Source organism: Ixodes scapularis, unplaced genomic scaffold (genome assembly GCF_016920785.2).
Source record: "Ixodes scapularis isolate PalLabHiFi unplaced genomic scaffold, ASM1692078v2 PGA_scaffold1__304_contigs__length_218370807, whole genome shotgun sequence".
NCBI classification, from domain to species: domain Eukaryota; kingdom Metazoa; phylum Arthropoda; class Arachnida; order Ixodida; family Ixodidae; genus Ixodes; species Ixodes scapularis.
Genome location: NW_024609846.1, coordinates 171800054 through 171818410, shown reverse-complemented (window position 1 = coordinate 171818410; position 18357 = coordinate 171800054). Strand labels below are relative to the sequence as shown.

The following is an 18357-nucleotide window of genomic DNA, read 5'->3' as shown; positions in this document are numbered from 1 at the left end:
GCAGACAGAGCGATTTTTTTTACGTAAACAACTCAACTCAATAATTTTAGCTCTTTTGGAAACGTATAATTAATTACTCGTAATTTATTACAGAAAAATAGCAATTGAATTACAGCGAACGTTACCGCAGAAAAACAAAGTAATTGAAGCGTTAAAAAGTTACAACAAAATGTAATTGATTACAGGTCTGGAGATACACTGCCCAGCGCACGATAGAGATTGGGTTAGAGATTGTATCGCGCGGCCCGTACTGCCTGGTTGCCGTTCGCTCATTCCGGCTCACATCGCATTCCCCTGCATATCTGACGACTTTGCATCCACAGAACATACTTTTGCTTTACATCGTCGATAAAGCTTGCAGCTTTGTTCGCCTATATTATTTGGGGGCGTTAACCACGGCCTTGGTCAATGTTATGTATAGTGAGCCATACTAATGCCACGTCGCCAAACATATGCCCGCTCTAAAATTTGGCAATTATTATTGTGGAGGCACACTTCATTTCAGCTTAAGTCCAAACGCAGCCAGTGACTTGCGCTTTTGACGCAGCGTCAAAAGCGCAAGTCACTGGACCTTTTTTTGTTTATGATTGGTTCAGCGATGATAGAACACGTACGGAAATATGACGAACACCACGATGGTGCTGTTTTGACACTGATGTGTCCCATAAGTTCGTAGCGTCGGCTCCGTCTGAACTTAATGTGAAACAAAGTATACACTCTAAGAAATGCCTGCGCGCCTACTTACCCGCAAGACACTCAGAGCCAATCTCTGCGATGTAGAAAATCTGCTCAGCGAATGATGAGGCGAAACATCCGTTTAGGACTGAAAAATGAAGTCTGCGCTGTGGCACTACACTATGCAAACCATCATGCTTGCATTGCGTAAGGCCACAGCGCTGACTTAATTTTGAGGTCTAAACAGATGTGCCACCTCATCATTCGCTAAGCTGATTTCGTTGATCGCAGAGATGGGCTCTTCGAGTGTTTTGCGGGTAAGTAGACGCGCAGGCATTTCTTAGAGTGTAGCAACAAGACTTAGGAGAAAAAAAGAAAACAAAGCCGAGGGCCAATATAAAGGCTCGTTCACACACTTGCAACCGAGTAGGACGGGCCGAGACAAGACCGTTTTTTCAGCCTCTTGCGACGGCTTAGGACCTGCTCCGTAGCAGCCCATCCGGCACTTAGCCGTCGCAAGAGACTTAAAAGCCTACCTTGTCTCAGTCAGTCCTGCTCGGTTTCGAGTGTGTGATATGTGAGAAACGTTATTTGTCGCCCGTCGCGATTCTCTATAGCCACCGTTGCCTTTAAAGAGAGCCGTTAAAAGAATAACGCCGAACCGTTATTGCAGCTTTGCAAGGTATATGGCCACGTTGAAGTTTGGGCGAAAAGGATCAATGCAATACATTCGGCTGATCGGGAAGAGATTACATAACGTGTCGAAAAACAGCGCACAGGGAAGCCATGACAGAGAAGAGGAAGAAATCAGAAACGGGGAAAGAAAATTGGCGCCTGTCTTCCTCACCCGGGGCAGTGAGGAAGACCGGTGCAGGAACAGGTTGTCCCGCGATTGGAAGTGAGGCGTCGAGGAAGAGTATTTTAGTGCCAGGGCGTGAAGAGCGGATGGCACGGGCTCCCGTGCGCAGGGGTTTGTATAATTGCGTGAGTTTGACAAATTTCTGGAAAGGGCTTCGTGGGATGTACACCAGAGGCTTGTGTACTTTTTGTAGGAAACTCTGCAAAGCGGGGGGGGGGGGGGGGGGGGGGGGGCTCTATATCACTGCTCGTGTGGCTGGCGGTATCTTGGTCATCGACGAGCAGCGATAGAGGGTGTGTCTACGCTTGATTGGAGGCGTGTGCGAACTACAGGGGGCACTTCTCTAGCTATCGCCATCATTGTTTGTGACGTCACGGGTAGGCCAGACGGGGACAGACCGCGCAGATCTTGGATCCCTCGGCTCGTCAGCTCGCTTCATACGCTGTCACGGATAACGCGCGGCGAAGGCTGTTTCACGCATTGTGCTACTTTGGCGAAGACATATTGGTAGTAGGACATTTTACCAAAGCTTGAAACCGTGGCACGCGTAGTCCTGCTACCAAACACTTTTGGCGCTGAGGTGTAGAAGCGCTCGGATGGTGGTGTGCTGTCCTTTGCTCCAGTGCAAAAAGCTGGATGATGAAAATACAATATCCAGCGCTTTATCCATTTACGTCATCTACCACAGCGAATAGGGTGTATTTTTTTATTATGATTTGGACAGAATAAAACTGAGAAAGGAATGCCTCATCAAATTAAAATAGGAAAGCGAAATTCGAGAACTTCTCGCGTGTGTAGTAAACAGTTCGGTGAAAACAACTCCGTGTGTCCTGTTGGTTCCAATGTGTTGTGTGAGTGCTGGTCTCTTATTAGTTCCAAGTTGCTTCTTTTTTTTTTTTGATTTTGGAAAACCAGTAAACAAACATTTTCTCAAAAGGATTGGCAGGGAAAAGCGGTGGCTGGCTTCCGGAGTCGTTACAACTAAATCGCCGCTTATTCGCCCGGTCGACGCGAAACATGCGGCACCCCCTCGCGACCCAAGTCCTAAATCTTTATAAGTCGGTGACACTTCAGCGTCGCAGAAAGTGAGGTATACACATGCTATGTTTAATTTTGTACGTTTAATTTTGCGGACCCAACTGCGCATAATGTGTGACGAGCTTCTCAGTGAGCGATTTTGAATTTGTAAGTAGTGCTTAGTAAAAATTGGATAGGACGAACAAATCAATCAATCGCCTGAATTTGCCGGGCCATGTCCGACAATTTAAGAATTTATGAAAATGTCCGCTTTTCTTTCGAACAGAAGTCGCAAGGTGACAAACTTCTTTGTCACGTATTCGAGGCGGGAGGAGCTAAGCGTGAGTTGCTGACGAGCATTCATTTGCTCGTCAGCAACTGTCGAGTCACACTTGGGTAGAGGCGTCGGTATCGGCAAGCTCAATGTAGCTAAAACAAGTGTGCGGCGCTTTGCAACACAACTGTGCGCGCGTGCACAGTTAAGAAGACAGCACGTCATTTAATCTAGTGAACGCAAAAGCTTTTTCCACACCAACGCCCACTGATCCGAAAAAACAAGACTCAGAGAGGCTCTGAATAGGCCTTGCGCACGCCGCGCAAGCTGTAATGTGAAGCTCCAGGCTTGAGTTTGAACATTTTAAAGTTATTTTTGTTTAATATAAAAAGCGACTTCGAGGGGCTGTTATTCATTAGAAAGATCACGCACAAAAAAACGTCATACGAGTTGCTTTAATAAATAAACCGTTTTTAATCGGCATAGATGCGAACTGGCATAGCCACTCCGTGCTTTGACATTGCTCATCGTCTGTCCGCATCGTACCAACTCCGTCATAGGAGGGCGCCGAGGTGGAGCCACCAAAAAAATCTAGTCGCCAATAAAAAGGTACGTGAGTCTGAATGCCTGCAGAACATGGGACAGCCAATCACAGCGAACAGTATTTGCGAATGACAAAACAAAAAATACGATTAGACAAAAAAAAAAAAATCGACAGCGACTATTAGCTTGAAAGTCCTACAATGCATAAAATGCAGTATTTAAGAAACGATCGTTTCGATTTGTTTGGGAGGCATTAAACAGTCGTTTCGGGGAGTGAAAAACCTATATATTTTTATTAGTGTCTCCGTGAAATTTATCAGGGAGACTGACATATTGTACAAAGGTCACTTTACGTCAATTTTTCCGGGACACTAAATTGTTGCAATAGGTCACGTGACTTCAATTTCCCCCCTAAATTTAGCGGGGAAACTGAATTGGTAAATAGGTCACGTGACGTCGATCTTTCCGCTAAATTGAGCTAAAAAACTGCATTGATTTGCAGGCCTCGTGACGTCAGATCACGTGACACCAATGTTCCCGCTAAATGTAGCGGGGAAACTGATTTGATGTATAGATCACGTGACGTCCATTTCCTCGCTAAGTGTAGCTCAATTCATGTCCTAAGGGTGTTGCTGGACATGGTCGCTCGTTACGCAAATTATATTTGCCGCCGTTGGCGTATCTTTTCGCACCGCTGAGTAATCTGCTCAAAAGGCAGGTTCTTCGGCAATGAAGCTTGCCTTACGTGTATCAAAGCTCCTCTAACGTGCATGGGGAATCTTGTTCACTTCGTCCCAGTCCCATGTTGTCCTGTGCTATGTGACGACAAATAAATTTGATTTGATTGCCAAGCTAGGAAATCTTCTTGGCGGCTGATGCGTCAAAGATTTTGCGTCGGAGCACTCATCTTTCGCAACATACGAGTAAAAGGAAAGGTCCAATTGCACAGGCGGCGAAAGCGTTAACGTCAGTAGAGACGATATGCCCTTAATAAGTGAGGCGCCCTGGCCATAATATGTGGCGTGTAAAGAGGTTTGACCAATATCTGCGAGAAAGATTTGTCTTGTACGAGATCACAAGCAATTGACAGTGAGTTCTGAACCGGCACAGCAAACGTAACCATGTCGATGAAACGCCGTTCGAGATGAAGTATCTGGGAAACGTGTGTCGCTAAGTTCTTCTTTAACAAAAATAAGCGCCAAGTCAGGCAGGCCAAGAGAAGCCTTTATTATTATAGTACAAAAGGTGTTATACTTTTTCATTCACGCGTGAAGCTACCAACGAAAGACAGCCTTGTAATTTCTCTTTGGTATTCCCTTTTAGTAGGGCATATAACACGGGAATTCAGTATTGCGGTTTATAATGATAGACAGTAGTTAATAATGGCAAGAATAAAAAGTAACTTACCCTGCAACGCACGTCCAGTATGCAAATATGTTCCAAAAGCCAGGGGTAGTCATAATGAAATAAGTATCACTGGCTTAACACAACAACAAAAAATATAACAACAACACAGACGTTTCGCCACCTATCCGGGTGGCATCATCAGTATGAACTGGCCCGGTGGTGGGGAGGGTCAAAACCAGTCGACTCTAATCTAACAAGTCCCCGTAAACGCCCGGTAGGGGGCCCCGGTTTCTGTTGCACGCCTTGGGGTCCCGGCGGATAAACCACGACTCCACGAACTTCCTCGGGCCCTAACGCTGCTCACTAGCCAAGGTCGCCGCATTGTCCAAGTCAAGCGTATGCCGTTGGCGGGAGTAATGTCTTTCGGCTTAGAAAACGCGTTCGCCAAAGTGTACGCAGGCTTGAACACAGTCCGGATGCCCAAGGGGTCAAGGCTCTTTTAATCGAGTCCGAGTTTCCCCGGACATAGCGAATACACACTATCGGCTTCGTTTTGCCTTTAGTGTCTACTCTGCACTGTTGCATGCGCTTACGCGTGTCACTTATGAAGGATCCTGGATAATTGCGCCTGCCCAAGGAAGTGGAGATCCTTGTCAGTTTTTGGGACTGGAGGTCATCGTTCGAAGACAACACATCGCTACGCGACAACAGTGTCCGTACCACGGCGCGCTTGTGTTCCGCCGGGTGATGGGAATCAAAACACAGAACATTTCCGCTGTCACACGGTTAACGGTACACTTTAGTCTCTACGGCACCACCACCTACCCGGCGCACCAGTACGTGCAAAAACGGCAGCACACCGCCCCTCTCAGTTTCACACGTGAACTGGATAGCCGTATGAATACTATTCAGCGCCAAGTGAAAAGCATGCAAGTTCACCTTTTTTTCAGGATTACGAAAGTGTCATCAATATACCGGCAGTACATTTTCAAGGGGAAAGACAATGAGTTCATGACGAACTTCTGCAGATACTCCATTACCAAATCGGCCACCGTAACGGACACCGGGTTTCCCATCGGACAACCTTCAATCTGATGGTACACCACGTTGTCAAAAGTAAAGTAAGTCTGGTTTAAAGAAAACCTCAACAAAATCGCAATATCCCCTACCAGTAAGGGCGTGCGGGATCCTAACGTGCAATCATCTAGCAAACGTTTTTCCACAACATACACAGTCAACCCAATTGGCACATTCGGGAACAAAGAGACGACGTCAAAGGAAGCCATTAGGACTTCACCATGCTGTGTTTTGCGGTAACGTTGATACAGCCGACGTTTCTTATTGATAAGATGTTGTATGGATACCCATACAACATTAATCGGATGTTGTATGGGCAGTAGAACTTGTTTCCAATGCGTTACGAGAAGTCTGATGCTGTGAAATGAATGCTCTGGAAACTTACATTTAGCAGAACGAAAAATCAAATGGACCGGATACTCTGGCCGTGTTCCAAAATTTACTCGACCTTACTCCTGGGTACGGGTTTTGTACCTTGGCGTTCCAAAACCTGCTTGCGTCCAGCGTTTCTTTTTTTTTTGAGCTGTCACGTGACGCGATTCGCCGGTGTAACTCCGATCCATTTGTGTAAGATTTCGAAAACAGCCTCTGTTTTTAAACTGCCTACTCAAGCTGCAAGTTTTATATGTGATACGTTACTTCACAGGAAAGTGTGGATATATTTGACCGTATGTTTTGGCTTCGCCTTCATTGGCCGTTTTCTGAATAGTTATTCCGAATGTAGAGATAATAGATGGTTTTATAATAGGGGCGACCCCAACGCTTCGGGTCACCCATGGCAGCTTGGGACGTCGCACTGCGCGTGCCCAGAACTTGCGCGCACGGTTCGTCCGCTTCTTTTGCAGGGGTTGTGATGACGTCAGAACGCAGAGCTCTGATTGGTTCTGAATGAAGCATAGTGGGCAGACCTCAAGGCAGCTTGCTTCGAGGTTTACCCACTATCCCTCAATCAGAGCTAATCAGAACTCGGCGTACTGACGTCACCACAACCCCTGCAAAAGAAGCAGACGAACTTGTTGTTCGTCTGCATAGGCGTCATAGGCTGTTCGGGGGACCCATTGGTTTGGGTGCCTCAAACCATACGGATAGAAATTGAGGGAGAGGAGAAATGAGAGCGCGAGGGGACCTCGGAACGCCGAGCTCTGATTGCAAGGATTAGTGGGTATAGACGCAAAGCTTGCTGCCTTTGTTTCCTCTACCCAATCTTTGAACGCGAATGCCGGGGTTCGAATGCGTTCGAAGAGTGAGTAGAGACAAAGGCAGTCAGCTTTGAGTGTAACCACCAATCAGAGCTCGCTGTTCTGACGTCCCCGCGCCCTTTCGTCTCCTCCTCACCCTCGTTTCCTATCCGTATATCCCCAGGAAACGCGCGCTAATCCGGAGCCAGCCCGCGCCGTTCGCAGGCACCCCGGCGTCATGCTTCCCAGGAAATCCCTGGGCGCGGATGCGTGCAGAGGCCGAGTCCGATCCTGCCGAGGCCGATACCCGAGCGAGTCGTCGTCGCTGCGGCGCGCTTCGGGGCGCGCGGCTGCAGGATCTTGTCACGATCCAGGGGACAGCCTGGTCACGAGGCCGACGGCCGGTCGGTCGCGTCGCATCCGCCGCGCAGGGGTCGCCTCGGCTGCCATTGTGTTGGGCGCTACCCGCCGGTGCCGTATCTCACCTTTAAACTTCCTCCGCCAAGGCTCTTGGAATGACCGCGTACTTGGACGGAACACTGACTCGACGTGTGTTTCTCCGGTGATGTCCGCCGTCAGCTCCGAACTTGACCTGCGGATGATCTCGGAATGGCCGCGTAATTGTACGAAACACTGGTCTGACTTGTATTCCTCCGATGACGTCGGCCGTCGCCTTCGAACTTCCTCAATCAGCTACTCTCAGAACGGCCGCACAACCGAACGGGTCATTGGTCTGTTCTCGTACATCTTTTACAATTTTTGTTTTTTTAGTGCATGCTACAGACAATTCAATGCGCGAGTAGGAGGGGGCGCTAAAAAATAAACGAAAACAAAACATAGTACACAGGAAAAAAAAAAAAACCAGCACGGTTATGCAGTTAGAGTTGAGGGAGAAAAAGGTAAACAAACTATATATACAAATGGATACAGGCCTTCGACAATACAGAGGGAAGAAAATCAGCCATCAGACAAACAACAGGAGTTTAGCCTGCCGGAGCATGGCGACATTGCTACACGCTGTACACGAGAGAATTAGCCAGTGCAGCACGACTACTAGCCTGGCGTATTTAACTGCATTCATCATTCAGCACAAAGCTGCATGACAAAATGCTATATGAGAGGGAAGAGGAGAGGAGGCCCCAGCAAAAAAAGACAGAAAAAAAAACACGAAATAGCATACATACTTCACCAATTTATTCAGATCATCAGCAGCATTTATTGTGTGAGATGTAAATCTATAGTGATGTTACGGGCTTAAGCTGAGCAAGTTGGTTCATATCTTGTGAATGGGGCCAGCTGAACATGAAAAACACACAGAGAAAAAATATAACATTCGCACGGCTGGGCTAGCAACATTTAATGATGCCTTTTTTTCCCTCTTTTCTTTTTCTCACGGTGTCACAGCCTCCACGTACAGGGCGAGCGGGGCGAATCGGGGAAAAATTCTGTCCTCGCCGTGACGTCACCCCGGTTCGCCGTAAGGGGGCGCCACGCGAAGTTCTCGGGGCTAGTCCGCAACACTCCCCGTCCCCGCCTCGAACAACAAGACTTGTCGAAGGTGGGCTCTTTAGTAATGTCCTTAAACGATCTGTAAATTCCCAAGACTGATTTAGTTTGCATGCCTGCTTCTCATATTTCCCCCAAAGTGCCTTTAACTCTCCTATTAACTTTTATATTATTATCCACCTCTCTGCTATTAACCATATATGTATTTAGATCTCAGTTTCCTCTAATGTAATTGTGGCGCCGTCTGGTGGCACGTGAAAAAAGGAAGAAAACTTCTCCATGGTTGCGGTGGCAGCGGCGGTATATAGGACCGGATGAACTGCTCCCCAATGTTTGAAACACCAACCTTTCGGGATACTTTAAAATTTCAAAAGGAGTAGATAAGGCTTGCATAAGCGATGAAAATTCCCAGACCCCAACTTTGTCAGAATGAAAAGGGAGGTTCAGATGACACAAATTTTAGCATTCCCGGTTTAAAATAGATCGATAGAGAAGTAGTTCTACACACGAAAACGTGGAAATTATTTCTCCCTTTGTGGTTTTATCGAATACCACATTGCAATTCTCCGGAAGTGCGTCTTATTTACCGCGATATATGGGTAGTTTGATTTTAAATCGAACATTTCTTTATAAAAAGAGGGTATGACGGTTACATGAATGTCATCTCTTCCTTGCGTGTTTTGGGGGCTTGGAGGGCGTTAGACGTGAGTAAAATGATCGTGCTAATTGAATAACTAACTAAAATCGAATAATCCCTATAGCCTCTAATAAATACTGCATCTGAACGTAATTCTTCAACTTAATATAAAAAGGTAATTAATGGATTTTAGTTAATTAATCTACTATGACTTTTCTGAAGACGCTGGATTAAAATATATGAACTATTCGCTGTGAAAATTTCAAAGAAAGATTAAGTAGGAGTAATATTTGGTCAGCCTCCACGTGTTTTTGCGACTAATATCGCAGTCACCGGCCAAATCTAATTTAAAAGAAAAAGGCTGCCATATATAGCGATCGAGTAAACGTGGCATGCGTCGAGGAGGGTGCGTGATTGGTTTGGCTGTTGTGTTGCTATTAGGGGCGAAGCTCCTTAGGGTCTAGCCTAAGGAGCTTCGCCCCTAATAAAAGCAAAAATATCGACTGCGCAAACATGTTTTCTAAAAGAAAAAAAAAATGATTCCGCAGTCGACAGGTTTCGAACCTGTGCGGGGAGACCCCAATAGATTTCTGGTCCATCGCCTTAACCACTCGGCCACGACTGCGGGACGAGTAGGGGGCTCTGAGATGTGGTAGTTACTCAAGAGCTGGAGAGGTCATGGATGAAACGTTGCATGTGGCCGCTCATGCGTCTATACAGGAGAGGGCGCTGCGGTCAAATGCGTATATAATCGCGTTCAACTTTGCATGCATTGGCTCAACGTTTATAGAAGAGACGGCGCTGCAGTCAAATGCTCAAATGCGTATATAACCACGTTCCATACCACACACTCTCTTTCTGACATGGACCGTTGACTTAAGCGGTGGAGATGCGTTCGTTCCCACAGCTTCTAGCGGATCCAGGCTGATCCGCTAGAAGGACCACTGGCTCTGCATTTCACCGCCCATAAAGCAGTAATAATGAAGTCGAAACGCAACCCGGAACTCAGCACTACCTATGAGCAATAAAAAAATCAGCACCATCAGCACTACCTATGAACAATAAAATCAGTATCATCAGCACCACCAGAGCTTCGCCCCAATCAACATCATTCACCACGAGGAGATGCGATCATTTTTTTGTTTGTCGTTCTCTTTCTCATGTGTAAGTTCATTGTATCGTATTTTTTCGCTTCTCTGTGTATTTAGAGCTTGAATGTCGAGGTGATACCAGCGACGCAGTTCGCTGTTAAACCTTTATCGCAACCTGGAAAAATCAGACCTTTTTTTTTTCACAAACATCGAGAACAGAAACCTGCTTTTTTTTAAACAAAACTTTGTTATTTCTAAAAGCAAAAACGGTTTCTTTACTGGGTAGCAGAAATTCAGTCATTTTACAGAAAGGACAGGAACCGAAAGTATTATTTTTAACAAATATTACGGAAACAGAGGACCAGACAAAAACAGATAATTTGTGGCAAGAGAGCTGCCCAGGTTTTTCAGTTTTTTTAACACTTATTATTTTTTTAGTCTACACCCTTTTGGCACCCTTATTTTGAATCACACACCCTTTCTCAGCTATAAAATAAAAAGCTGTTGCATGAAGCCAGCTCTTTTTTGATGGGTATCAAAACTGCGTGGAAAAGCTAATGCCGCGGTGAAGTGAGACGAAAAACCTTTTTTTAAAGCGTGTTCGCCTTAAAACAAAGATTTAGCGAAAATCGTTTTTCGCTGCTATTTTGGTGTACCAATTGTTTTTACTTCTAGATACGTTCCTTGCACTGTATATATAGCCTGCTCTACGTGGAATATTGACGAGCAAAGCCACATACATACCTTTACCCTTCCTAATGGCGGACACTGTCATTTGCGAGTGAGCGTCTTTGAATGTTCGAGCATATAATGCGGGAACGTGATTCCCCTCTCTTGCGTGATTCGCTATGTCTATATTTTCTTTTTACGCGCTTGTGAGCAAGCGACAAGCACCACGCTCTTCCGCACGTTGGGCTTGTTGCTTGAAAACTTGTTGCTCGTACGAAATACCTCTGGGACGCTGTTAAGATCGTAGGGATTAAATTTCTAGGCTGTTCACCGGTTGTCTAATGGTGTTAGCCCTGGTACAAGCTGATTTGCACCCTTAAGGATCTAAAATATTTCAGTGTGTGGACTGGTGGGCTGCTGAAAGAAAGTGGAGCCGCCTCCCCATTCGCCTTTGCTTGGGCGGTATCTCCCAACGAATGCAATGCCACCGCTCCAACGAACACGCAGCGAATAGGGAATCGTCCATATATGTTGCATTTTGCTCAGACACGCATGGACGAACACCAAACGGAAGCAGCTAATTTAGTGCCCAGGACTAGCACATTCAATCATACAGCAGCGGGCTAGACGGGCGGTTGTGGGCATCGCTTGCTTCTCCCAGAGGCCAGCGGTACCACGATTCGTGCCTTGTGCGTCTATCGCGCATGGAATGCGGAGCGCAAGTTCGTCTGCTTCTTTTGCAGGCGTTGTGGTGACGTCAGAAAGCCGAGCTCTGATTGGCTCTGATTGGAAGGGTAGTGGGCAGACTTCAAAGCAGCTTGCTTTGAGGTCTACCCACTATCCAATCAGAGCTCGGCGTTCTGACGTCACCACAACCCCTGCAAAAGAGGCAGACGAACTTGCTTTCCGCATAAGCTGGCAGATGCGCCAAAACGGGAAAAATACCGAGAAATGCTTTGGAAATTGGGTTCTAAATAGAACGTAGCAGGCAAATATCAATAAAGGGTATAAGGGGTCGTGTCCCCTTCTATGACTGAACAATGCATCTACAGAGTGCGATAAAACGCAGAATCTGCACATTTTTGTCAGTATCTTTTTTTCATAGCCCTAGAGTGCAAGGTGTTTCGAGCCGCACGAGGCCACACAAGGGAGCAAAAACGTAAAACAAAGCTTGGGACAGTATGACGTTTTGAAAAAATAAACGCACGCAAACGACCTGGTTAGCAAACACCCTGAGATTAGGAAGTTGACCGGTTTTCGTAGCCTTGACTGAGATTATCTGTGCAGATACTCGTTGTCGAAAGCGTGTCTGGTGTTGTAGAGATTTAGCCGCCTGTCGAACCACGTCTGGTCAAATGTTCGCGACGTAATGTTTTGTTTTATTGATCTTTTCTTGGACTGGTGTGGTCGAATAAACTCAGCTGTTCTTCAGATTTTCTGCTGTGCTGTCCTTTTCTTTTTTTATTCTTCCTAATCCCATGGGTTTGAGTTGTGACGACTTTCTAGACTCTGCAATAGAGCAACACCGCTGTACAGACTTGTCGGTTCAAGAGAATATAGTTTTGGAGTCGACGTCGTGCGGCAAAGCCCCTATAACAAAGACAAGGTAGCTCAATATAAGTCAAGGTTTGTCCCTTGTCCGTATCCCCAGTCTCGGGTTACAACTATGCTCAAGGTTTGTCGTCGCTTTTTTTCAATTGGAAATTATATACTACTCAATATTTTGCATCATACGTTAGCTGAAGTTACTGAAAGGAGATAAGGAGAGCTTAAAAAATAAAAACAAGATTTTTAAAAAATATATTGACGTGCAATTTTGCTGCATTTAGAGACATGGCCTTCCCCGATACGAAGAGTTGAGTAAGGCAGGAATGGTCCACGAGAGAATTTTGTTCCTTCGAAGTACTCGAGCCTATAGCCCCAGTGTGATAAAATCCCCATCTGTGCGAATTGTCGTTTCTCTTGCAATACAAAAGGAGTAACCATAAGGTCGCGAAGACTCAAGGCACAACGTTCGGTATGAATCTCCGCTTAATGCGTGCCACTTGCGAGGTAACTTTATTTATTTGTACCAGTCTGGCGGAGCCTTTTAGGTTACCGAAATCTTGGCGGTTCCGACGAGGCTGGTCGAGCCTGGTTAATAGATTCTCAAACATAAAGAGCGACGCCAGGTTGATGTCTCCGCAATAATTTGCTGGCATTGTTCCGGGAGGTGCGGGGGAGGGAAATGTAGAGTTGGTGCTTGTGCGTGCTTTCCGACTTGTGGCCTGGATTGAGAGGTTTCATTTCCTTCGAAGCACGCCTGAGTGTCGCCTCCTCTCACAGCCTCCGGGCCGCCGGGTGGCTTCGGTGCTGCTGACCCTGCTGGTGTGCGGGGCGGCCTGGGAGCCCGGGTCCGGTGGGAAGCAGACGTCCCCGGCCCGCGGCTACTACGCCTTCGAGAAGGCCCGGCGGCCTCTAGACCGGCCCCCCAGGGTGCGCAAGCCGCCCTACCACCGCGCTAACGTGCACTGCCCCGAGCGCGCCGTCTACGGCAAGTTCTCCCCGAGGGACACGTTATGCGGGGACCTCAACAAGGGCTTCATCCCCAGGAACCCCATGGGACAGAGGCCGCTCGGAGACCCCTACCCCTTGTGCGTATCGTTCCCGAGATGTCCTGTCAGGACCTACAGGCTATCCGCTGCAAATAGAGAAATATATATATTTTTTTTTTTTAACGTCAAACGTTTTTTGGGTCGTTGCTCCGGATTTCGTGAAGCCTTGACCCGTGAATACCCATGCCGCAACGCGCGCAGTGTTGCATTATGGGGCGTCACAGACCTAGACACCACTTCAATTTTTCCCCTATATAGATTTAGCGGGGAAGTTGAATAGACCAATCTCACTATGCGCTCGGCGCATGCGTGACGCCGCCATAACTTTAGTTCACAGGAGGCAGGCGGCCGTGCATGCGAGGACTCGTGCACCGTCGCGTGGTCCACACGCGCAGAGCGCTAGCGGTGTTGTCGCACTTGCAGAAATACTAATGTTCATGTGATGCATTGCGACAGCGATGGCGTAGTCAAACTGACTGGTGAAATCGGTCTATTGGTGTATAGGTCTGTGACGTTTCATAATGCAACGCGCTCAGTGTTGCCTTATGGGACGTCGCGGACCTTCACACCAATTCAGCTTCCCTGCTATATTTAACGTAGAAACTAAATTGATGTGTAGGTCACAGGACGTTAATTTTCCCGCTAAATTTAGCGGGTAAATTGACGTCACATGACCTAATTTCACGTGACATATACGGCAATTTAGTTTCTCCTCTAAATTTAGCGGGAAAATTAACGTCACGTGACCTGCGCACCAATCTGGTTTCCACGCTAAATATAGCAGGGAAGCTGTATTGGTGTGCAGGTCTGCGACGTCCCGTAAGGCAACACTGCGCGCGCGACGTCAGTTGACCTGATGTTACGTGACGCTAGAACGTTTCACGTATAATCCAAAACAATTGGCCAGAAATTTGTCATGCAATTTTCTTTTTCCTCTGCGATTGCACGGCGGAATCGCGACATTGCGGAGGGAAGCGGTGCCTCTTCTTTTGGGTGTGCCAGAATATAACCAGAATAAAAGCAGCACGCCAAGGTTATTACGCTATTCTTTTAAAAGAGCACTAAAGCACGTTTCGAGATCCTCGTTTTATGGTCCTAACGCAATCTACGAGCTCTGAACATCATAAAAAACCGGGAATTACATTCATGCGCGGCCGATTTGCTTATTAAAAAGGTGATAAAAGTTCCCGATACTTACTGTTGGCGTGGAACGACAGATGGCGTTACAGAACCTTCCTGAATATGATCGAACGACGGACGTCGCTTGTCAACCACTCGCCATCGATCAGTTCCCACGTGGAGGAGCGGTCGACCAGTCCCGCTCGCGAGTGGCTGACAAACGCCATCCGTCCTTCAACCATATTCAGAAAGTTCGGTAGCGCCATCTGTCATTCTGCGCCAACAGTAAGTGTCGGAATCTTTGATCACTTTTTAATACGCAAATCGGGCGCGTATGAAGGTAATGTCGGATTTTTAGGATGTTTAGAGCAGGGTGCCGAACCGAAAGTTTTATCGGTTCGTTTTCGGGATCGGGTTCACGGCTTTCGGGTCAACCACGGTTCAGTTCCGGGGAGCAAAAACATTTCCCGCGTCGTTTTGGAAATAGGCACTATTTCAACCATGAAACGTGAAACTTCCTAGCTTTTAATCATTCGTACAATCCACTCTTATTTTCAGGTATCAAAAATAATAAATTGCGTTTTTTAATTTTAACGAAACGGTAAAAAAAAAAAAAAATCTAGATTAACATACAATACGTTGTGTCTATACGACTCAGCATCTATTTCTTTTTTCCTCAGTCGCATATACTTTACCTGAATCGAAAGGTTGTCATTCTGGTAGGTCGCCTAACATACCCGTGATTGGTAAAACTTTGCGTCGCAGTATTAAACGTTGAATCCGAGTTGTGCTCTTAAACTTAGGAATGAAATAAAGTGCATAAAATTATGGAATGGGCGCCTCCTCGCCATATATATCGCGAATATAGTTTACACAAGACGTTTCACAATATGTATGATGACGACGCAACTGAGCCAAAAGCAATAATATTTTCAAAATGTCACGATAATTTTAAGGCAAGCCGTCGCAGTTTACCGTTTGTCAAAACACTGAGTGGCAATCAGAACGTTTGTTTTCCTGACCAATATTGTTTATTGTTTACACTCAGCACCGTGATGTGGGAGAATGGTCATTCAGAAAAAAGTGATCAAAATTGTTCACTCTCATCTGTACGCAAGATCGAATCTAGACTAAAATAGCGCGTGCAGGAGTGAAAATTTTCGGCATAGTTTGGCGTTTAAGGTTTGTTCTTGACAAAATTACGGTCAACTCAATTTGCAAATAAGCATCATCCTTGCTAATTTGTGCTTGTTTTAAACAGAACAAAGAAGTACTTCATACTCTACTCGACAGCCACTTCATCGGTCACTTCCTCAGTCTGCGTGCGCAGTCGTCATTCTTCCGTCAAGCCGTCACACGTCATTCTTCCACCACGCGCCCTTGTCTACTTTGTTTTTGTCCTGCCCACAGACACACAAAATTGTTGTTCATTACGTAAAAGAGACAATAACACACTTCTATATGTTTGGCGAGTGAAATATGTCAGGAACACATAGTTATTTAAAGCAGCTTCAAGCCTAGAAATTTGTTTAAGGCTCTCCCAAGTCACGTATAGTCAATCCGACCGCATCTCCGCAGTGAGGTCATCAAGCGGAAGACGCTGGAGTTCCTGTCGGAGACGCTGCCTCTGCTGCGGCGCGACCCGAACCTGCCCAAGGTGGCTAGGCTCGGAGGGCCCCAGCGTCTACTGGGCCTGCTGGGGGTCCCTCCCCCGCTGCCGGACCTCTCGTTCAGCTACTACCAGAGGGGCCCCCGGAAGGCCCGGAGCCACAACGCCACGCTGAGCGGGGACTTGCGTCTCGCCCAGGATGAACTCCGCGAGTGGACATCCAACAGCAGCCTGCGCCAGCTCTGCCGGCACGGCTCGGGAACGTAAGTCTGGGCGGTTCTCGGTACGGAGTTATGGTCCAGTGCAGTGAACAGGAGGCGTTTCGGTCGGCTGCTAGCCAGCGCGGCCGGTGGCCAAAAAGGGCAACATTGGGATAGTCATGCCACCGAACGATTTGGCACGAGAGTTACGTCACAGTACAGCAGAGTCATCCGAGCTCGGATCGGGTTCAATGATTGTGGCTGCGGGCCGGGCTCTGATTGGCTTTGATTGAAAGGATACCGGGTAGGTCTCAATGCTAGATGCTTTGAGGTCTGCCCGCTATTTTTTTTTTTTTTTTTCAATCAGCCAATAAGAGCTCGCCGTTCTGACATCATCGCAACCCCTGCAAAGAAGCAGTCGAACTTGCGCTCCGTATATGTTTACTTAGACCCCCGAAAACGGTCTACGCATCTGGAAGTGAGCACGTTGGAACGTCATGCTCGCTGCCACAGTGCAGACAGTTTGATGTTTAAACGTATTATCTCTCCCAAGTGGTTTGTGGGAGAGCAGACGCTGCAGTTTCTTAGTGTGCTGCACAGTATTCGTCGTCGGTCGTCTGCGCACAACGCTACGAAAGAGATATATCTTTAACATGGAATACATTCACTTGCCATGCGGCCCGAAATAAGGGTCTTTGCAACACGCGAAGGTGTACCGACAAAAGCGTACGTTACACTTTTGCCGTGAAATCCGTTAAATATGGTGGGCTTGCAAACATTTTGAGGATTTTCTTGACCCGTCCAAAACCCTCGCATGACCAAAACAGTCTGCATGCAGCTTTTTCAACTTGTTTCGCGGATTAGCTGCACGTGGGGCGCCAAACACGAAGTTATAAAGCCGAGCACAGTATGTGTCTCCTTGCCGCTAAACAAAACAAGAAATATAAAAAAAAGAAATTTAACTTTAATTGTTAGCATGATAGCCGGGTATACAGTAGCAGGGAGCAACGACAGAAGTGCGAAGCATCGAATACAGACGTTATTACTTGGTCCCGCAATCTTGACTTTTGTTAAGCAATATTCACAGAAAGCTGCGAGTATTGACTCGAATCAATGGGTCTCCTAGTAGTCTCTAGTCAAAGGCAAATAAGCGCGTCGATAATCTGCTTCATCTTATAGCTGTCGGAAGTGTTGCCCCAAATTGCTCTTCCGAAAAAGCTAATCAATGGTTTGGGTCGCAGCGTGTGCACCCTGTTCTCGGCCCTGTCCACCGCACGCATTTCGACGGCCCTGCTCCAGACCATTGTACAGATGCTCACCGCCAGGACGCCGTCCATCGCGGACAAGGTGCAGGCCGCCCCCTCGACGCAGGGGAGCACAGCGTCCGGCGGAAGCGGGGGAGGCGCCACCAACTTGCTCAGCATGCTCACATACGCCGCGGACATCATCAACGCTATCAACCCGGACGCCAGTTCGTCGTCCACGACGCCCTCCCCGCCCATCGTGAATCGGTCCCCGCTGACCCAGGTCCTGTCGGCCCTCACGGGAGCCACAGGGTCGTCGGCAGCCAGCTCCAGTCCCCTGGTGACGGTGCTGGACATGATGACCAGCGACAGCTCGCCCATCAAGCTCCTTGCCAACGTGTACAACCAGCGCAAGAAGAAGCCCGTCGCCGACCAGAGCGCCCAGAGCATGGAGAACGACGTGGACGGCGGCCTGCCGCCGACCCCTTGCCCGTCGCTCGAGGAGTACGTGACGCCCACGTTCGCCAGGAACTACCAGGGGGTCTGGAAGTACGTGGTCCAGATTCCACACGAGGGCTACCTCACGCAGACGGTGCAGCAGACCAAGTGCATGTGAGAGCGCCTTTTTCCCAGTAGAATCTATAGGCTATTCCAGTAGTTGCCTTCTCTGAACCGCCGTCTTTGTCCACTGGGCTGTGGAACCCGTCCTGTGCATCTT

The 18357-nt window shown here is 47.5% G+C and overlaps 1 protein-coding gene across 1 annotated transcript in view; it reads left to right on the top strand.

Moving 5' to 3' along the window:
- The window catches only part of LOC115323628, an 86116-nt gene that overhangs the window by 61783 nt on the left and 5976 nt on the right, over positions 1-18357 (top strand). The window contains exons 5-7 of the mRNA XM_042290403.1: positions 13086-13506; positions 16165-16458; positions 17637-18251. Coding sequence (XP_042146337.1) covers positions 13086-13506; positions 16165-16458; positions 17637-18251 — 1330 coding nt within the window. The remainder of the gene's footprint in view (positions 1-13085; positions 13507-16164; positions 16459-17636; positions 18252-18357) is intronic.